Here is a 22,740-nt window from a genome sequence, read left to right on the forward strand (position 1 = left end):
CTGTAATCAGGAATTGCATAAGCCCTTGTGCAAGTTTGGTGAAGATGAACTTGGCAGAAAAGCAAAGGAGGAAGGCCACACACAGAAGAGGAATTGGCGATGCAGGTTTTATTGGCTATTGGGGAATTGAAGTCAAGAGTAAGATGTAATATAAATGTTGACCAAGAGTTTAATTAATGGATCCACTGAGAATAAAATCTGAGCCAAGAATAATGTACAGTTTGCTGAGAAGCTTGTTATTTGGACTATCAGGAAAAAAACTCAAGTTTATAGTTAAAACATATTCATACCCCAGCAGCTAAAATTTGCTTATATCATACCTAACATTAGGGCTAGAACCTAACGTTCTAGCCCTTTGGCGTTTTGGAGCAACACTCAATAGAGAATTCACCATGAAAATACCTGTGAAAGTCTCTCATGGTGTTTCTAGATGAACTGATTGTAACAGCAAGCTGCTGGGAAGACGAGAGTTTAAGCACAGGTAATTGCAGACGTGTACTTAGGTGCCTGTTTCTCAGACACATCTTAAAATGTTCTTGTTGATGAGTGAGTCACTGACAGAAAAGGAAATCTCTTGGTTTGTGCTAGACTTTTGCATTAGCACTCTATTAGCTGTGACTGTGAAACATAATTGTACCCATACCCTTAAAAAGGAGAGAGAATGAAAATTTCAGGTGAAATCTCAGAACTCTTTCAATAAGGAAAGTAAGTTAAGTTGCTGTTGTGTCCCTGTGGTCTTTCTTTGTCTTTGAGAAATGTAATATATAGTCTGGCAGTCTCTAGGCTGCTAGTTAGAGAGCATATGATTATTTTATTATTAAGCTGACTAGCCTATATTCTTTTGTTCCAGAATGCTTCCAGGACCACTCATGATGTACCAATTTCAAAGAAGTTTCATCAAAGCAGCAAGTAAGTCTTTTTTTGTCTCAGTCTTAAGGGGAAGAGAATAGAGTTTGCTATTTCAAAGAACAGTCAGTATCCCAAAATAAATATTACCTAACCCTTCATATTCTGCATGTAAACTGGCCACATAACGTGCACATGAGATGCTGATGTAGAATCAAAAGGAAACAAAATGAGGATTGCCGAGGGCCTTGCTACCATGTTGAATTTACAATGGAGGAGAGAAACTTCAGAAGTGTTTTCTTCGGGGGGTGGTGGGGGGAAGTAGGAGAAAACAGCAAGTTTGCCTTTCTAGCTTTGATTATTGGAGTTCTGACTGCTTGGGTTTTTTCCAGCCTTTGAATAGCATTTTGCAGAATGAATCAGACATTGCACATTACCTAAATTGAGCATTGGAAATGTTTCCCTGAATACGACACCATTTATATAACTTCACAGTCCTCTTTCCATCATGTCTTCCACTTACAGCTTCTGATCATTCTTCAACTGTGTCGTCCAGGTCCCTAGTGTCACATTACTGGTATTAAAATACATGGGGATTAGGTGCAAGCTACCCTAAGTATCCTGGAATCTGTCTACGTGGGGCAGTCCTCCTGTAAGGGGGCAGAAAGATTCTCTCTCAGATTTAAATCTGGCATGAGTTCTCACAGTATTATCATGTCCATGGCTTGTGCCTCTCCCTGGTTCCTCTCAGCCTTTAGAGTTTGTTTACCCTGGTAGCTACTACTGGCCTAATTTAGTAGTACCTAATGTTCTGGTGGCCTTACCTACTTACAGTTGTCCCTTAAAACAGGGACGAGAAAGACGTGAGCGAAAGCTAGGAATGAAGATGGTGTTTATGTGATTTTTTTTTCTCAGAGAAATTGCAAACCCATAGCAACCATTCTCTAATTAAACCTCACATCAGTCCTATAAATAGGTGTGATGAGTACCATCAATCTATTTGCCAGAGCAACAAAGCCACTTACCCAAGTTCTCCGAAGAGAAGGTGACAAGCCATGATTTAGGTTACAAGTTGGCTGGCAGAAAGATTTAAATATTTTATCTGCCATTGCTTGCTTTCTACCAGGCTGGTTGTCATACTTGGTTTGAGAATAAAGGACATTTCCTTTGATTTTCATTATGCTGTCTTGGGGTGCTATTTTGATACTTGAGACCCTTGCAATGTTGTTCACGTAAGATTTGTTTATCACTTTACAAGTGCATGAAGTTCCTTCCTTCCTTGAAATGAAGCTGTCCCTCGAGGGAGCCAGCTGCTCTCAAGCTCGTTCCCATTCTGGGTATGCAGTTGACTAAGACATCATCTTGGCTCGCATTTTTTGATGCTAATTTTTATGGTGAACCCTGTTCCAGGAAGCACCATTAAAAGGAATTCTAGATCTGGTCATGCCAGTCAGACAGTATGCACGCAATACAGGATCATAAATCTTTGGGGAATGCTTGGTCTGTTAGTGCCTGGTCTTTGGTTTCTCTTGATTTTTCCATCTTGTAAAGTAGTTAAGCTGTGACACTGATAAAATATTGCCTCCCTCCTTCCTTTGCAGAGCTAGAGAACCAGGAATCTCGGATCTCTGAAATCCACAGCCTCGTTCATCGGCTCCCAGAGAAAAATCGGCAGATGTTACAGCTGCTCATGAACCACTTGGCAAAGTAGGTTTAAGACCGATTGCTGGCCATTTTCTCACCCCTGAGCGTTCTTATCTCAGTGAGAAAGCTGGTCTCCGTTCTGCCTACGTTTCCCTCTCCCACTATTGCGTCAGGTATGCTGGAGGCTTAGGAAAGAAATGTGTGAAATGTTAACTGCAGTGGAGAACAGCAGCGGTGCCAGATGGCCTTCGCACAGGAGGCCGGGGGAGTGCCCGTGTGACCAGGTCACCACGCGGAGTTTGTAGGGGTCATATGTTCTCATGATGATAAAGGGCAAACAGGAATATGTTGTGAGTTTATAAAACTTGGCTTTGGAGTGAGGAGGCCTGGACTCTAGAGCCGACTCTGTTCTTAACAAGCCCCTTACCCAGCCCTGGACAAGCCACTGAACCTATTTCTTTTTTTTTTTTTTTTTTTTTTTTTTTTGAGACAGAGTCTCACTCTGTTGCCCAGGCTAGAGTGAGTGCCGTGGCGTCAGCTTAACTCACAGCAACCTCAGACTCCTGAGCTCAAGGGATCCTCCTGTCTCAGCCTCCCGAGTAGCTGGGACTACAGGCATGCGCCACCATGCCCGGCTAATTTTTTCTATATATATTTTTAGCTGTCCATATAGTTTCTTTCTATTTTTAGTAGAGGTGGGGTCTCGCTCTTGCTCAGGCTGGTCTCGAACTCCTGAGCTCAAACGATCCGCCCACCTCGGCCTCCCAGAGTGCTAGGATTACAGGCGTGAGCCACCGCGCCCGGCCTGAACCTATTTCTTGATTTCTTCATCTATCATATGTGGATAATAGATCCCCACTTTATCTACAAGGTCATTGATTTTAAAGGTTACGTGCATTAAAGCCTTTGAAGAAGTGTAAAGAAGAAAGGAATTATTTTTGGCAAATCTTCATTTGCCCTCTGAGATAATGAGAGCATTCAGTAGAGGTCTAATTTTCCTGCTTAGGGTTATTTGCACTCTTGGAATGGTTTTCGATTTTTGTGTATTTACTATCGCTTGACCCTTTCGATTGGCTTTGCTGACTTCTGATGCTGTTTCAGTCGCTGCCTGTGTGTATGTTCTAACCTTCCATGGACTCTGATGGTATGTTCCTGATTGCACACTGGAGCACAAGAAAGCAATGAGAGTACGACAGCCAACCTAAATCATTAAGCCCATCAATTCAGCTGAACTGATGTGCTGCAAATTAGCTCTTCCCCACACTGTGCTCCTGCCATTAAGTTATTTCTTTGGGATAAGTTGATATTCTTCTGAAGGAGATTGTGATGGTTGGTTTTCATATTTCTGTCAAGCACTGGGTATTACCTCTGGGGAAGAGAATGTTTATATACCATAAAGATTTCCACAATTTCCCCATTTCCACGAAGAAACAGGAGTGTTTTTGTGTGTTGGTGGGAAGCAATCGGGTAGAGCCACGGTTGCTCCATTATTGATCAATTTTCTTTTCTTGCCTGGTTGTGTCAGAACTGCATGTTCAGGAATAATTAAGAAACATAGCGGAGAACATACAAGTTTACAGGGGAAGAATGCCCCCAAAATGTCAAAAAAAAAAACCCTGATGAAGTGTGTTTAAAATAACGAGAACTGCGTTTTACAAAGTAACTCCAGATGCGCTGAGATTTCAGTGCCGTGTCTGTTCCACACAACCCAGAGTGAGACGTTTGTTAAACAGAAAAGCTGGTTGAGATGTTAGTTGCAAAACTCTGCATGCTTAAAGGGCAAGCCCCCAGACACAGGAAGTTCCAGGTACACACTCCAGCCCAGTGTGGGGGTGCCCGTGACTGCTTTGTGGCCACTGGGTCTTCAGGCCTGTTGGGAGCAGCTAGAGAAGAAGGGTTAGGAAACAACTCTTCAATGCAGAGGGTCTTTTCAAGCTGTGCAGTTGTAAGGAGAGCTTAATTGGAAGGAGAGACCAAGAGTGAATGGTGATTCAGAGAACCAGTATTACATTTTTTTCCATTTTTAAATTGCCCTGAGGATTGTTAGGACTCTTCAAAGAAGAAAAAAAGATTTTCCAAAGCAAACAAACAAACAAAAAAACCCTTAAGGTACATCTTGAATAGTTGAGCCTGGTGGATGGCTCACTTTCTTCTTGTCTTCCTACCCTTTCCTCCCCTGATCCCATTACGTTCAGTCCGTCCTTGTTCCTAAGCTAAGGAGTACAACTGAAATTATGCAGGTTACAGCTGTGACCTTGACTTTTTGCCTTCTAATTAACGTAAACCAATTTTATTGCTGGAGTTATTTATTTCATAGCATTCCTGGAGCATTATGTCTTGTCTTTGAAACGTCAGAATGATTTTCTTTGGTTTTATGGCATTTCTTTATTCATTTGATCACGAAGAAGTCTACGTATAGACAAGCGCCCGCGCCATCATGGGAGTTGGTCAGAGCTTATGTCAGAATACACATACTCGAGTTCTAAGCATGCTGTGTTCTTGGTCTCCCAAGTCTGCAGATTGAAATATCCTTGAGATATCTATAAATGAGCACTGTTGAATCCTGTAAAGGGTGTTTATTTAGGTCTGAAAAAATTCTTTGGCACCCAGAGGAGTTCTAAGATTCCACTTAAACTCTATTCTCACTTACAGCACTGTCCTTATTTTAAAATCAAGCAGTAAGGGAAAGTTAACTTGGAACAAGAGGTTTGTCTGATTCCAGTTTTCTCAGGTTTAGACTTACCCTGGGATATGCCTGAGCTATTGTTCCTCTGGGCCACTTACTTAATGGTCAGCTTCCTTCCTAAGTTTTGGTTTCAGGGCTGACTCTGCTGGAAAACCCAGTGTTTACTTCTCTCATTACCTACTGTTTGCCTTATGCATCTCAGGATTCTGGTTCAAAGGCAAGACATTTTGTATTGTGTATTTTTTAAAATACTCTTTTCAAACGTTTTCCAAAATTGATTTCCTTTAGCTCTGGCGAGAGAGTTAGGGCTTTTTATATTTAATCCCAAGTAAAAATGCATTCAGAGAGGGGAAAAAAAAGTCTTGGAGGGAAAGGATAAAAACTCCAAACTTCTAAAGCAAATGATTACCAGGGTACAGCCAAATCACAGAGATCTTGGGTTTCTTTCAGACCTCAGAGGGAACATAAAAATTATAGGAAACCATGCACATATTTTTGTAGTTCCAGCTTAAATCTACTATGATAATTAGATGTTTTCTCTTTGGATCTTGGAATCCAATATGCAGTCTGGAGTCATGTGCCTCAAAGCGTGGTCAGAATCACCTGGGTGCTTGTTTACACTGACATTCCTGGGCCCCACCATGGGGCTACTAAATCAGGCTCTCAGCCTGGGAATCTGCATTTCTGATTTATTTCCCGGGTAATTATTGTGTAAACAGTCTTTTGAGAAACACTGGCTCAGAGAATGGGTCATATGCAAGGATTTTCTAGGAGATAGAAATATTGAGAGGAATGTGAATTGAGATTTAGGAAGGTATTAGAAACAGAGAGAAGGAGTTCAAAGCAGTGAGTTCAAAAAGGAGATTTTATTGTCATTAAATTAGTAAAAAAAAAAAAAATCCAGTGTTTATTTCCCGAGTCTTTACAGTTTTGACTTTGCATTAAATTTAGTTTTTGGCAAATGAAATCATGTTTAAGGCATTTTTAATTATGAAGAAAATCACCCCCAGCTAGCTGTGGATCCTTGTGCAAATTTTTTGAGCCTCAGTTTCTGAGTTCCCCTGCAATCATGGGATTCCGTGTTTTCATGGGCGGGGGCAAGAAAAAAAAAATCCCAATCTGATCATTGTAGAAGAAAAAGAGTAGATGAGTAATAAAGACTAATTTCATGGTAGTTTTATAATGTTTACATAGTATGATGACTCCAAGTATGTTGTATATCCCCACACATACCATTCATGGTGGCTCATCGTAACTTTATTACAGTGTTTATGCTGTGAGGGAGGATTTCAAAGGACTCTCCATACATCAGGAGTGGCTATTAAAAATACCTTTTCACAGCTGGTTTTCCCAAAATGCTTATTGAGAAATAAATCTTAGTCTCTTTCCTCTTTTGGAACAGCTAGCTATTCCTTGGAGAGGCAGAGCACGGTCTTGCGTCTCTAAAGACGTCTTGTATCACTTAGGATGCTTTGGGCTTCAAGAAACAGAAAATCCAACTGAAAATGGCTTGCACAATTAGGGGATCTGTTGTGTCATTACCCAAAAATCAGGCCAGAAAGTTGGTTAATTTCTTGGCTCATGGAGGACTCAGGCTATTTCCATGTTTCTGCTCCACCAGCCTCCTTGTGTTGGCTGGCTCCTCTCTCTCATTGTCATCAGATGTTACATTGTGTCCTTGCATGTGCTCCTCCAAAGACATTATTTTTTCTTTGAGTCTCCTTGTAAGAGCTATGATGACCCTTTTCCCAGACATTCTCTAGTACACTTTGTGTCACATCTCATTGGTCCAAAGCAGTCACTGGCAAGGGAAAGGGTACCACCATAATTATTTTATGCCAAACAAGATTTATCTGCACCACTTGTGGGAGGCTTGGATGTCAGAATAAAATCAAACTTTTGAGTAGGCAGCCCACAGTGTCTACTTAAAGGAGTCTTGGTAAATAACGTTCAGCCGAGAGCATTAAGTCTGTTGAATGATCTTTGCATGATGTGCTAACTCAGTCAAGACACAGGGGACAAAAAGGGCAATTTGGGAGGAGAGATTAGTGCATCTGTGGTATGGGCACATACGCACTAAATTATAAGATTTCGGGGAGTGTAAGGTAAGAGAGAGTAAGGAAGAGGACAAGATTGGCTTTAGTCCCATTGCCTCTTGCTAATTCCTTATTGTGCTTTTCATTACCCAGTTGTCTAATGTTTATTTTGATCTTCTGTTACATGTTGTGACTTTCCAAAATGGACAAAATTCTGTAGATTTCAGGGATCATGAGGGAGTATTGTGGGGCAAATGCTTGGCATACAAGTGAGACCTTACCAAACTGTGTAGACCCCATGGGCAGAAGTTTTCAAGGGTTGAGCATCTAGTGGCTTGGCTTTTTTTTTTTTTTTTTCCCATTCTTGTGACTAGAGTCTGAGTACTACCAGGCATCCCTGCAAATCAAGAAGGATGTATTCATGTTTTCTCAATGATCTAGAAACAGTGAATTGGGTTCATGTGCAAATGCCTGTGGTTATAAAGAAAATTATTGCCAGGCCTTGGCACCAAGGAAGATGAGCCCTGGTGGTTAAGTAGCATTCCTTGAAGTTCTTAAGAAGGGGTCAAAACATAAGGACGGTGGGCACTGATGCTTGGCGTTAGCACGTATCTCATAGATACTCTAATATTCCTCCGTTCTCCATCCCAAGTCTAGAAGATAAGATTTAGTACAGTGATGAGCTGTTAAACACGTGAGAAGAGCTAGTGATTTCTTTGCCATCAAGACTAGTCCAAACAAAATAGCTGTGGAATTTTACAAAGCACATTTAAAGAAAACAGTGCTTTTGAGATGATGGCTTTCTAAGATGGAAAGCTCCTGCGAGCTTCTCTGGCTGCCTTCCCCCAGCCGTACATCCTGGATCCTGAACCTTTGTCCTCTCTAGTAACCACTGGACACCCCAGTGCTGCCAGTGCAGAATTGCTTGGCTGCTGGGCTGATGGTGTGGCCTGATACCCAGACAGAGCCACATGGACCCCATGCTCCAGTCCCACCTGGCTTTTCCTCTCACCGATTCCCACCCTGAACTCATAGTTCTGGTGATTGTTACCCCGGTCTATCTCTCGAATCCATCTACTGTTCTCCGTCTCCATCACTAGCCCCCTTGTCCAAGCTGCCATCATGTGTTTTCCAGGCTGCTTGCAAAGGCCTCCTCCCGGGCTGTGCCGGCTGGTGGAGCCCTGGCTCCCCTCCAGTCCACAGAGTGTGTGCTCTGCTTCCAGGGAACTTTGAAAACTGCACATCTCAGCATGTGATTCCCCTGCTTACAAAAACTTCAAAGGCAGCTTCCCCATTGCTTTTAAGATAAAACCCTGGAAATGGCCTCCAAAGCCTTGTCTGGAACGGGCCCTTCCGGAATTTTCAGCCTCATCTCATGTGGCTCATGATCGCCATCCTGCAACTACTGCATGGCGCACAGTAGAACTCATGGATGTGTGCTAGGCAGAAACATGAAGAGTCTCATGATCACTTCTCAGACATTCTCCTCCCTGCTCCATCTTTCTGCAGTTCATCATCTTCTGTCTGGAATGGCCTCTCCCTAGCATCTGTCTGCCAAAGGCTACCTCATTCTTCTAGCTGCAGCTCAAATGCCATTGCCAACAGAACCCTTCCTGCCATGAGTGACCTCTCATTTTCCTAAGCTTCCACAGCCTTTACTTGTTCCTCTCTTTTAGTGTGTCACATACCACCCTGTAGGACAGTTTGCCAGGTGTGTGTCTGTCACTCCTGCTGGGCCATAAGCTCCCAGGGGATGAGCAGGCGGTCTGTCTCCCTCGTCTTTGTTTCTTACCTAGAAGTTGCAAATGGCGCCCGTAGCCAGAGCAGCCCCCACACATGTTTGGTGGTCATGTCCCACACATCACTGTTTTAAAACTTTGAGCAGGTTTCCCACATTTTTAAGGGGTGCGATTTTACTTGCAAAATTCTTATCTCTGTGCTAACAGCTGGCTGGAACAGAGGAGAAGCCACACCCCGTGCCCCCTGGGCTCTCCTTCTCCAGTTGGCCACAGTTCCTGACAGTCCTATTGTCTCTTGTTCCTGGCCCACTTCTTCCATGACTCCTACCTGCCTGGCCTCAGTGTAGGCATTTGAGTTTTCCACCCCTGGCCTACCTATTTGCTGATGCCAAAAGAGGAGTTTGACATTGGGTGAATCATGTAAGTGAGCAAGTGGAAATGGGCCGGGAGAGTTACTTCCCTGACCGGCTCTTTTTTCCTCCTGAAAGATTTATTATTTAATATTTCTGATTGACTGAAGGGCCCTAAAAGAAGTGGGAGATACTGCTTCCAGGCCGATTTATAATTATGTGTTTGGGGGAGGGAGAAGAGTGTATTTTTTTAAGACTAAGAATGGGATTCTCAAAGGACCTTCTCCAGCTATTTTTGGCAGAGCCAAAGGAAAATCTATTTAAAGGGACACTGCAAAGAGGACAACCACATATTTTAAAGCAAACAGGCAACTTAGCACTTTAAATTAATGGAAATGCAGAAGAAGAAATCAGAGCTCAAGCCTTATGTAGCCTTGCTGCCAGACCTTCACTTACTTTCAACCCAAGAATTTCTCTATTCTATGGCTTTCCAGCCTTCAGAGTTAGGAGAAAGAAAGATACAAGTTCAATTTAAATTTTTTGCTTAAAAAAAAAATCAACAAAATTTCTGAATTCAAGGAACTAAATCCTTCACATCACAGGTAACACCCATTCTGAAAGGGGAAATACTTGACTTCAAGCTGTTAATGCTCTTAGAGCTCCTTTGATTTGGGTCTCTTGTTTGTTTTGAGTTGTTCCACTTCTATTTGGGTTTATTTTTTCAATGACTTTCCTGTTTTCTGATTCACCCTTTCCTTTTCTGAACCCAGAGTTCCCTCCCAAATTCAGGGAGGAATGGGAAGAGGACACTCTCTTTTCTTTTCCTAGTTGCTGGCTCCGTTAATTTGGGGGATATTATAAAAGCCAGCGTATCAACAAAAATGAACATGACTTAGGTTTTGCCAGCGCTTGGTAGGTTTCTTACGCATTGCGGGAGCAGATTCATTAAATACCTCTCCTTCCGGTGACTAATTGATCCACTTGCACTGTTTTGAGCACTGGAGTCCTGTCTTGCGGCATCCTCTTTCTATTGCATTGTGAGTGTTATCTGTGATACTTATTTTCTTATCTCGATTGACTTGTCCCCATTCTTCAGAACTATCGTGGCTCAAATGTGGCAGGTGGCAGACCTCTAGGTATATGCAGTTTCTCTGTAGGGGCCGAGAGCACAGTGGTTAAGATAAAAGGTTCTGGAGCCAGACTGCCTGATTTTGATCTCGTCTCTTCTCCAACCTTTCATGAATTCCTTCTCTATGCCTGAGGTTCCTCATCCGCAAAAGATCATATCCTATCAGAAACCTTGAAATTAGCACATCAGATTCTCTTGGCTCCTCCTGTTTGGATCGCAGCCACCCCCGCGACGACCAGTTCTGTGTGGCCTTCGGTTTACTTCCTGCAAGTGCACATGGATGGATTGTCGCCTCATGCCCTCGCCCAGGGAGGCATGACACAAAATGACGTCCACGTGTAGAGCCTGGAAGCAAGGGGATGTGAAAACATTCTGAGGGGACAGCCTTTGGCCAGTGGGAGCGGGGAGCTGCGGGTCCTAAGTAGAGTCAGTGTACGGCCTCTATGAAGACGATCCCAAGAGATTGAGCAAGTGTTGGTTCTTGAACCAGGAGGTGGTTCTCTGCTCATCCCCCCAAGAACCCCTGAGTAAAGTAGTGTCATAAAAGCCTTTATTAACAGTTATGTGCCACATAACAATGTTTCGGTCAATGATGGGTCGCCTATGTGACTGTGGTCCCTTACGATTATAATACAGTATTCTGACTGTACCCTTTCTATGTTTAGATATGCTTAGGTACACGAATACTTATCACTTTGTTACAGTTGCCTGTAGTATTTAGTGCAGTAACATGCTGTACGGTTTACATCCTAGGTGTGCAGCAGGCAGTACGGCATAGGTGTGTGTAAGCACACCCTGTGGTGTCTGCATGGTGACAACATCGCCTAGCAACGCATTTCGCAGCATGTATCCTGTTAAGCAACCCATGACTGTACTCCAGGTCTCTTTTTGCAAAAGCTGAAGTGAGACAATAATAGTGCCTGCCCGCTTAGAGTTGTTGTGAGGCTTAAGTGAATTAATCCACATAATGTTCTTAGAAGAGAATCTGGCACATGGAACCCCCCCCCCACCACAAATGTTAACTTTTACAATGTGTCTGAGAAATCAGGGGATGGGAGCAAGAGGGCCCTGGAGCTGTGCGTTGAGGTGCGGGAAGATGGGTCACTTTTGGATGCAGACCAAGTTGCTCTTACGTTATCAGCAAGCAAAGCCCTTGGAGCTGGATGCTGGAGACACAGCACACACAGCTCTTGTCCGCTTGGGAGATTTCTGTGTGTGCCTGTGTTTATTTTTGCTTTGCTTTTGTTTTCTTGGCAGTTTGTGTGCATTTGGCCCAAAGGGCCAAGCATCTCACCCTTCCTAGCAAAAGATGAGCCAGCACAGGGCCAGCTGGGAGAAAGGGCTGTTCATATCTGGTTTCAGAATCTACCTTATACCGAGCCTCACACTTCCCTGTGAGCGTCAGGGCTCTTCATGATTCAAATGCCCCGTGGAGTGGCGCACCTGTTGGAAGGAACAAGCCATGTGGGGCCGATGTCCACGGAGGTTCACTCCCCCATCCCCCCCGCTTTCCCCTCCTGCCTCGCGGTGTCGCAAGGCTGATTTCATCTCAGAGGCAGCTGTCTTTGCTGCAGTTTAATAACTCTTAATTTCCTGGAGGGGGATGACACGTTATATCATGAAGACTCATCTTCGTCTGCATGATCTGGAAATTTCCACTCATCTTTGTGATCTTTGAAATGTGTCTCTTTGTGGGAGAGTCTGACTTTCCTTCTGTCTTACTCAGTTTGACTGCCTTCTCAGATGCCCTGCCCAGAGTAAACATTACCATCCCCTGGGAAGGCGGTTCTCTTCGCCGCCCAGTTCGCCTGAGTGCAGTCTGTACGTGGATTTCCTTCGCTCAGTTACGGAGATCTGTGTTGATGTCTTAGTCCATACTCTAAGGAAGTTTGTGCACATAGTCAACCTCATTCTGTCTTGGTAGATAACTTTTTCAGTTTAACTGGGGGAAAAAAAAAGGGTTTGAAGAAATGTTCAGCTTGTTTGGTTTTTGATATCAGTCCTTTCTGCTTCCTCTCATGTCTAGAAATGTTTTTCTTCCAGCAGTTTAGCATCCTGATTTATTTAGTATTTCCAATTTGGTATTGTAAGTGTAAATTTTTATTTCTTGTTTTGTTTAGTAGTTGGTAGAGGGACCTAAAATGTTTGGTCTTTTTGGTATATTGCAAGAAAGTCTTCCTATGTACTTGGAGGTACATAGGATTGGGAAGAATAGATCACTATTTCATTCAAGTCAGATATTCATTAAGAAAATGGGATGCACTCGGCCTCAAAAAAGAGTTGGTATATTGGTTCTTTGGCTGTAAGCAACACATGTCAACTGTGGCTAATTAAAAAAAAAATAGAAGAAAGAAATTTATTGGAAGGCTTCTGGTTAATCACATAATTGAAAATAGAACTGAACTATCACACATTGCAAAGTAACCTCAAGGGCCCTTATGGTGCCTGCCATCTTACTACATTGACCTAGGCCAGTTCTTCTCTTCTAGATGATTGTCTCAGGTCTTGCTTCCTATATCACTGAGAAAATAGTTGCAATCGGAAGAGAACGCCCACAAGCCACCACCACCCTATCCACACCTGTGCCCATGTTTCTACCATCCCTCTAGTGTGACGGAGGAATGATCAGTTCTCCTACCTAAAGGCAGTCCCTTCACTGGGGCACTAGAGCCAATGGACTCCCTGTTGCATCCATAAGGACTTCGCTCCAACAGTTTTTCTCTCTCTCTTCTGTATCATTAACTTTTCTGTCTCTACGGAATCTTTCCCATCAGCATATAAACATGTTGTAACTTTTGCAGTGCTTTAAAAATTAAAAAAAAAAAAAAAACTACAAAGAACCTTTCTCAATCCCATGTCCCTTTCGAATGCCACCCTATTTCTCTGCTTTTATTAGAAAAAAAACCCAAAAAACTTCTCAAATAGTTGTCTCTGCTTGCAGTTCCCAAATTCTCTCTTCCCGTTCATTCTCTCTTGAGGCTCAGGCTTTGTAGACTCACTGCTCCACTGAAATGTGTCATGTCAGTGTTGCCCATGAGCTCGTGTTGCTTAAATCAGTTTCAGTCTTCCCTCCCTTAGTCATTCCAGTGGAATTAACACAGTTTCTCATGCCCTCCTCCTTGATATGCTCTCTTCACTTGGCTTCCAGGACACCACACTCTCCTGGTTGTCCTCCTGCGTCCCCGACTGCCCCTCTCAGTCCTGTTTGCTGTGCCCAAGGGCTCAGCCTTGAGTCATTGGACCTGATCTCCCTCCATCCATCCTCTCACCTCCCCAGTGAGATCTTCCTCCATCGCTTTAGGATGGCAACCTCCAAGCCCCGCACTCCGTACCTACCAGCATTGCTTAATTTTTTTCCGTAGCACATGGAGAACTGCCACCTAAACTGCCTTGCATGCTGCCTGGTTATGGCCTTTCCTTCCGAATTGTTGTCTGTTGTACGGGTCATTCTCCCCAGTCCTAGCCAGATGGTTAATGAAGCAGAGAACACGGGCAAAAATGTAGATTACCCCTTCCTCGTCATGTCATTAATGTGTTGCGACTCTTCCATGAATAGGTACATCAGAAATTGTTTTAATTATGGTTAAGTTTGATCTTACTCAGTTGAAACTTAAACCTTGTACAGATATCTACATGCTTTTTGCTCCTTCTAATGCTCCCTCTTAGGGGATGGGGGAATCTAAAAATGAATCCCTAATAAACTAATCCATGAAGGATGCAGAATGGTGCCTCATTTTAAAATAAAGCCAAAAGAAAAAGTTCCTAAGTGAAGCACTTTTGGTTGCAGAAATTCTAAGTTCCATGCCAGTTGCTGTTAAAGGAGGCTGTCCCTGTGTCCTTGTGGTTTTTGGGATTTGACAGCTCGTTGAAATCTATGCTTTCTAGTGTTATTGATAATCAACATCATCTGATAAAGCTAGCTTGGACAGAGCTGGACCGAGATAAAGAAATGGGACAATCTCGCTGGCTTCACTCATTTCAACATGTATTGATTGGTTGAGCAACTGCTGTGGACAAGGCACTGACTTATCCAAGAGGCTAATTATTTCTATTAGTGGGTGATGGGGGGGAGCATTGGCCCAATCGGCAAGAGGTTCTAATCCTGGGTTTTTACAAACTCATTTCATGAATGATCCTTAGCTAGTTTATCAGACCTTCAGTTTCTTCCTCTACAATATGAGAGGGATTATTTTTATATTAAAAAAATGTACATACACACACTACATTCAAGGAAAACAGAGACTAGAAGGACAACCACTGATAACTTGGGTTTTCTTCTCTTGGCTTCTTTATTTTTGAATTTTTATAAACTAACCATGTATACTATTTAAAAAGTTATAATTATTTTTAATGAGAGGAGCAGACTGTGTGACTCTGAGCCCCTTTTAACTTCGAAGACATCTATGATTTCACGTAGCAGGACTGGGTAGGACGGGGCAGGACAGTCAATCCTTGGTTATCCTGAGACAGAATCCCTTTTGTCTGCCTTTGCTCCCTGACTTTTGTCTGTTTCTCTGCTCATTTGCATTTCTACCAGAGAGTGGGCAGCAGGGAGAAGGACTATGTTTCAGCAGTGTGGAAATGGTGCTAAAACTTTGTAACTTGAAAAGGTTTTTGTGTTTCTTTTTTTCATTTTAACTGGCATTACTAACGACTTTTAACTATAGTATACATTTTCTGACTTATTTGGCCATTAATGAAATGTGAGCTCTACTGTTACGCAGAAGTGGTTTAAAAGAAAAGAAAATTGACAACAAAACTGCATCGCTTGTGTTTCTGTTTCTGCCTTGTTTCTTTTTGCCCTACTTACAGGTTCTGTGGGGGTCCACTGACTTTTCATCCATCATAGACCCCTCTCTTCTCTTTTTCTTCTGCTCCATCTGTTCCGGTCTATCTGGTATCCTGAACTTTTTCCATCTACCTCTCTGCCCAGATCTGCTGGAACAGGGGTTGGAACACCCTGCTGCTGGTGCTTTGTGACCCACAAGCTACGAATGGCTTTTACATTTTAAAATAATTGAGAAAAAAATCAAAAGAAGAGTAATGTTTCATGACACATGACAACTACAAGAAATTCAAATTTTGGTGTTCATAAAGTTTTATTGGAACAGAACCACACATGTGTTTACATATTATCTATGGCAGCCTTCGAACTACAATGGCAGGTTGAGAAGTTGCAAGAGAAACCATATGGACCGTAACGACCATTTACTCTTTGGTCCTTTAGAGAAAACGTCTGCCAAAACTCCTATGCTAGGGACTCCTTTTTCCTTGGCTGACTTAGACCTAAGACCTGTTCAGATGTGCTAACTAGTCCAACAGCTGTTTTATCAAGTGCCTACAGCACACCAGATGCACTGTGCTAGACACAGGTATCCAAAGATGAACATGATACCTTCCCTGTTGGGAGGGAGAAGCTCATAGCATAGAGGGTGGGCACGTCCACAGGTAAACTGCAGCCCAGTTGTGTGTGCTAGTGTCTAGGTGTGAGTGAGGTGTTGTGGGAAGTCGAAGGTGAAGGCTGAGTCTGCTGGGGAGGGCGGGAAGAGAGGAGGTTATCATTAGATAACAGATAACAAAGCCCCGACAGCCTACAGCTGCATTTTTTTCTATGTTGGTTACTTTTAATTATAACACTGGAATTGTTCCATTAAAGTTAATTGTTACCTAGAATAACAATTGTCATAATTTTAACAAGTGTGCCTTTATCATTCCAACTGCATATAAAAATTATTACTCTATTATAGGGTCAACATTTTACAGAGCTATGTAAATATTGTATACAATGATTTTAGTTTATTATCAAAATATAAAATTTTCTTTTAAGAATCACTAGGCTAGAATAGCCTATGATTCTTATGAGCAAGGGGGAATAAACTTTTAGGTTAAAATTGCAATTTTTATTTGCTTTACATTTTTTTAAAAAAATGTTTCTCAGTATATTTAACAAAGGCTTAATTACTGTTCTAGGGATGTTTGTTTTTTGTATAAAAAGGAGATCACTGGGCCCCATTCAAGATCTCCTGAATCATAATGTGAGAGGGTGCAGGGATTTCTATTTTTAATAAGCTCCCAAGTGATTTCTATCTATGTTAAAGTCTGGGATCTGTTACTAAGGATAATATTGATTAAAGGTACATTTTTAAAGTTATTATTAACTTTTGTTTTTTAAACTTTCTCTTTTCTTTCATCTCTGCCAGGCCCTATAATACACCAAGCTTTTTAAAGTTCTCCGGAGGAGGCAGTGACCTGTTTCAGAAAGATTCCTGATTTTCCAAAACATGCCCTCTCTCCCTCTTCTCTTCCTTTCTGTTTTATTTTGGGAAAAGAGCAAACTGTACAAAAAATAATTTGGAATATATATTTGTTTTGCTGTATGTAATTTTTCATGCATATATTTATAATACATGGATATATATTTATATGATAGTTAACATTTGTCATATTTGTTCCTCCCCCTCAAATGTTAACATTGAAATCCCTGCCCCATTCCATTTCCTTTGCCCTCCAGAGGATGGCATTAACGTGAATTTTAGTGTATATCCTTTTGAACTATGTTTTGATACTTTAAAAGTGATTTTTTTTGTGCCCAAATATAGACATCTGGTATTTGTGTGTGTTGTCATTTCCAAAAATGGTCTGAGAGTGTATACCCTCACATTTTTCAGCTTGTGTTTTCCACTCAATTTTATCTTTTTGAGATAAATTGTAGTTCATTCCTTTAAATGCTATGTAAATATGCCATGCATTATTTATCCCTTTCTCCATTGATAGGCAGAATTATTTCTAAATTTTTCACCATTATCAACAGTGCTGCAGCAAACATCCTTGCAAACATCCTTTTGCCCATGTCTGAGTTTTGGCAAGATGCAGCCTTACCTAGGAATGGAATTACAAGGATATGCACAGCTTCTGTTTTTCTAGATACTGCCAAATTATTCTCCATCATGGCTGAATCAGGTTTATATGCCTGACATATTTTTCATTTTGGATCAAAATGAAAAATCCATAGCTAGATACGGTTACAGAATATTTCAGATGGCATTGACTGTGTCCCAGACATTTTTGAATGCGTCAAATTGTGGGAGCCAGTAATTACCATTTAACCTGAACTGCAAAAGATTGAAGCAGGTCAGCTAGGTGCCAGGGGTTGGAGTGGAGGTTGGTGGAATTGTGTTTCAGGTGGAGAATTGGAACAGCTTGGCTGGAGACCTCAAATATCAGGGAAGAAAAGAGAACCAAGGAACCCCAAAGGGTTGAATCTCTTCATGGGATTATGGATGGGCTGATGTGGAACCACCCAGAGAGATCTGACATACAAACACCCCAGCACCTGTCCTTCTCATTGTCCTTCTCATTGTCCTCATTGGCACTTTGGCAGGTCCTGCTTATTCAAAAATGTAAAGGCTCTTAAACCTCTGCCACAAGCCTCCATAAAATAGCCCTATCAGAGGCCAAGCGCAGCAGACACAACTCAAAGAGCTCACTGTAAATGACTAGGGCTTCTGGTCTAATCAGGTCGCCATGGCTATGGGATGCCACCTCTCCTGGCTTGCAGAGATGATAAGGCCCTGTCAGCATCTTTGTAGAAGTCTCTTTTGAGGATGGGTCTGAAATTTCAGGCTGGCTTGAGCAATTTCTAAAAGTAAACTGTGCAAAGAGAAGCTGTCTTTCCAACTCTGGGTCTGCAGAGCCATCTGGACCACCTAGAGGGGTCGAAGGCCAAGAGCACCTGCTGCTCTGCAGCCTCTTGGTAATGGGGGAGGGGCCCTAGCTGTTGGTGCCTGGGCTGTCCTCTTGCGGGATGCAGGCTGAGCATCCCTCTCCCAACCCTGGTTTCCAGGAACGTCCTTAAGTACCTGATGGCCTCTCCTCTTTGCTGCCTGCCTCTAAATGCCAGTTAGTCTCTGCGTGCCCTCTCATATGTTCTACCACCACTGAAGTGAACCAATAAGCTGCTGTGCTTTCCTACCTTCTGTGAATGGACTGGAAGAAGGGAGGGAGGAAGGATGGGAGGAAGCTAGCAAGTGAATGAAGAGAGAAAGAAAAATCTTAACAAAGATTAAGTTCCTGCATTACCCAATCAATAATGTTCTGGTAACTCAATGAAAAATGAAGTTCAGCTGCAGCTGAAGTTAGGCCACCAAGATGACGTGTTAGCAGGGCTGGGCCTAGGGGAAGGCAAGAGAGAAAATCCGAGGAGGCAATGACCTGCAACAGTCCTGAAAGTGAGGGCATGGGGTGCTCTCCTGCCTCACACCAGTCCTGGCCCTGGCTGGGTTTAAATCCCCACTGTGGGGTCAGCATCCAGGCTTGAGTTCTTCCTCTTATTCCTTCAGCTGCGGACATTGCGGGACAGTACTAGAGAAGAGGTGGGTTCAGTCTGTCTTGTTTGCCATCACAGACGATAGCTGGTATTTTATAGCTGTCGATGGGAAAAAGGGTTGCAGATACAGAATTATGTTTTAGAGAGAACTTTTCAGGAATGTGTCTGTTGCCGCTTAGCATGGGTAATTGAAAATTGCCCCCCTTCCTTTAACATCAATAATCGAAAGCTGGCTCTGTATGACTGTGGCAAAATAGGAACAGGTGGGTTTGATTTGCTTAAGAGCTGGAAACTCAGCTTCAGAGATTTCTTAGCATCTGAGCTCTCTGGGTTCTTAAGTACTTTCTGGATGGCCGACTGGTGAAGCAGGTGTTGGTGTGGTGGAGCCACTAAGCTTACATTTTTGTTTCAAGGAACCAGTCTTCCATTCATGTACATGATCCCCTGACCATGCTCTGCAAATGCAGAGTAATTTTTAGCTGAGTTGGGCAAGAATAATGTTGGCCATGGAAGAGGTGCTGGGATTATCATCTTGTCTCAGGTTTAGCTTTTCTTGTTCTTTTGCAAAACCAGTCTGCAGAAGACCTTTGCCTCCCTCCTGTAACTTGTGCTCTGCTGGGCAAAGTCAACTTGGAAAGAGTAGAGGGATGGGAGGGCACAGAGGATCTGTGGAGTTGGACAACAAAACAAGTTAGGTGGAGAAAATTTTTTTTCTCTGTTTTGAAGTACTGTGAAGTAAGCACTTTCTCCTTTGGAGACTGCTGGAACAGAGACCTCCCCATCTTTCCCCTTCTCTGTTTCTGTCCTCCCCTGTGTGTCCGTAAACACCTTTGTTTGCCGGCCTTCACTGTAGCCATTGCTGCCAGGCTAAGAGTCTTTGGTCTTTGCACTTAGAATAGGAGAAAGGCAGATGGGGAGATCACCCGGGAAGCTCGGTTTGCCATTTCAGAGTTAACCGTGCTGTGCAGCTAATTTGATTATCGCATTTAAGTGAAAACACCTGCAGGGTCTGCCAGACAGAGGACACCCGGCCTGGTATTGTCGGCCCCATACAAACCCTTCTCACTGTCAGACTGGATTAAATAAATAGGTTTTTAAACATATGTGCCTTGTTCAGGCCTTGGAGCAAGCACTTGCATCGTCTCAGTGGCTCCTTGGGATAGAGCTACGTGTGCGTTGGGCCTGTTTTACGTTTGGACTACAGCCTCAGTATGGTAGTATCTGTGGAAATTGATCCAGCTGTGCAGTGTGCCTAGGGAAAGTGAGCTTGTTTGACACAACCTTTGCAGGGCCGGTCGGGGGAAGCCAGAGATAGATGAGATGAGATGCAAAATTCTCCTGATGCCCAAAGCCTAGGCTCATATTGCCTCACGTGGTCTTCTCCCCCTTGAAAGACCAGCCAGCCGTCACATAGCTCCAGGGCACCTGGGTGGGGAGGATCTGACCTGCAGCCTTAGGAGCGCGACCTGCCTCTGGATGATGAGGGACTTTGAACTACTCGAACATGAGTTCCGATGGTCATTCTAGCAATAGTCCTCGTCCTTCTGTCGCCTGTAAGATGGGAGTTGGCCTGTTCTTTGAAGGACTGCTAGGATTCTTTCACTTATTCATTCTTCTGATACCGGGATAGCTATTATATGCCAAGTGCTATTCTAGGTAGGGGGATATAGCGGTGCCCAAGACAAATAAATTCCCTGCTCTCCTGGAGCCTGAATTTTAATTGAGGAAAAAGGCAGATATTTACAAATATTTGTTAAGCACCTACTCTGTATTTATGACTTGTGAATAGAGTGGTGAATTAAAAATTACGATACAAAAATATAGGCTAAATTTTTCATAAAGATGGCTTTAGGCAGTGTCATGTGCGCTCGGGTGAGGGTAAGTGGTTAGGGTGTTGGGGAGGGGCGAGGAGCCATGCTAGATCAAGTGGTCAGGGAAGGCCTCTCAAGGGGGTAACATTTAAGCCACCACCTGAATGATGTGAGAGAGCAAAGCCATGTGAAGAGGTAGAGGAAGGTTCTTCCAGGAAGAAAGAGCAGCAAGTGCAAAGATCCTGAGAAAGGAACTTACTTGGCGTATTAAAGGAGCAGTAAGAAGGTCAGTGTGGTATAGTGTGGAGAGCTAGGCAGGGGCCAGACCAGATAGGGGTTTGGGGCCACAGTAAGAAGCTTGAATTCCATTCTAATTGTAATGGGGAGCCCCCAGGGGTTCGGGGGAGAGTGACATGAGCTGTGGTGGCGTCGGTGCTGTTTCTGTCCCCAAGGTCACCCTGTTACTCTGGTGAGTGAGCAGAATGGGGGCCAGAGTGAGGTCAGAGGCAGGGGCTGATGCAGTGGGACAGATGGAGGGTGCTGGGCTGGGCCGGGGTGGCAGGGTGGCCGTGCTGAGAAGTGGCATGGTTGGGGTATGTGTTTGAAAATAGGGCCAACAGGATTAACCGATGGTCTAGAAGCAGCATGGAGAGGAATGAAGGGTGACTCCTGGCACCTTCTGGGGGAGAAAGGGAGGCCTGTTTTGTTTTATTGATGTGGTAGGACAGGCAGGTGTCAGGAGTGAAACCATCAAGAGTTCTATTAAGAGGTCTCAGTGCATAGATCGTTTTTCTTTCCTCTGTATCAACCATGGGACTGATGAGCTCGCTGTGGGTGGAGGAGGAGAGGTCCCAGGACAGTCCTGCGGCACTGCAGCATTTAGAAGCGGGGAGAGGAGGGTCTAGCAGTGAAGACAAGAAGGAACAGCCATGATCAGAGCAAGCTCCTGGGACTCACACCTTAGGAAATAAACCAAAGTCGAACTTTGAAACACGAAGCCTGCTGTTTGTGGAATCAATTGCTTGGTTTATTTAAGGTAATGACCCGTGTTTTCCACTGATGAGATTGGAAATGGCACAATGTTTAATAGTGGAAGCCCTGGGGTCACATAGTGCTGAGTTTCAATTTCGGTTACAGCATCAGCTGGGGTGGTGAGGAAAGAGGTGTCCCCCTTTATAAAACGGGGAGAAAAATAGGATACACCTCAGAGTCATGTCATGAATATTGATTGATGCATGTCCAGTTTCTAGACTCAAAAGTGACAGCTTTGACCTCATTAACTCTTTCTCCGGGTTTTCACCAGAGATGTTTGATACTTTGTAGAATATTGCATTTTGTACTTTGCATTTTTGGGTCTTCCTTTGCCATTTATAACTTCCGTTTGGTATCTGTTGCTGGCTCTCAGCTTGGTGGTAATGCCCTGACTGCTTTAGCCTTGACACTTGCCCCAATCCCCAAGACAATAAGTTTATCACCCTGAAGTGTTAGGGAGAAATTCTTTCAGGGTCAATGAACAGCGTGTCCGCTTTGGATGGTCACAAGAATATGCAGTTGTACTTACTATTGCCATCCAGAAAGAAAAGTTCCCGTCACTATTTGTCCTTACTCAGAAGTTGTGGGGAATAACAATTTATGCCCAGGAATTTATGAGGAACATAAAGAATTGAATAACAAAATCACCTTGCATTTGTTGAATACCTACTATATGTCTGATGCTTTAGATTTCTAGTATCTACCATCATTGCAAAAATTCCCTAAAGCAAATATTGGGATGTTTAATTTACAGAGAACATTGAGATTCAGAGAGTTACATAACTTGCCCAAAGGCACACTGCTACTAAGTTTCGAAGTTAGGGTTTGTCCCCATGCTTCTGAGTCCTCATCCTCCTCTTTTCTCACTATACTCTAGCTACACGTAAGCATAATTATAGATCTGAAACCAAGATGATGAGAGTTGGTATATAGCTCACTTCAGGCAGACCTCTCCTTCTAATGTCTTCTTTTTTTTTTTTTTTTTTTTTTTGAGACAGAGTGTCGCTTTGTTGCCCAGGCTAGAGTGAGTGCCGTGGCGTCAGCCTAGCTCACAGCAACCTCAAACGCCTGGGCTTAAGCAATCCTACTGCCTCAGCCTCCCGAGTAGCTGGGACTACAGGCATGCGCCACCATGCCCGGC

The 22,740-nt window shown here is 43.3% G+C and overlaps 1 protein-coding gene across 3 annotated transcripts in view; it reads left to right on the forward strand.

Annotated features, from left to right (window-relative positions):
* ARHGAP26 (Rho GTPase activating protein 26) overlaps positions 1–22,740 on the forward strand; it is a 378,528-nt gene that overhangs the window by 239,888 nt on the left and 115,900 nt on the right. For all 3 annotated transcript variants that reach the window (XM_069484154.1, XM_069484152.1, XM_069484153.1), the window contains exons 16-17: positions 851–909; positions 2,448–2,553. In XM_069484154.1, the coding sequence (XP_069340255.1) occupies positions 851–909; positions 2,448–2,553 (165 nt within the window). The remainder of the gene's footprint in view (positions 1–850; positions 910–2,447; positions 2,554–22,740) is intronic.

This window comes from Eulemur rufifrons, chromosome 10, assembly GCF_041146395.1.
Source record: "Eulemur rufifrons isolate Redbay chromosome 10, OSU_ERuf_1, whole genome shotgun sequence".
Taxonomy (NCBI): Eukaryota; Metazoa; Chordata; class Mammalia; order Primates; family Lemuridae; genus Eulemur; species Eulemur rufifrons.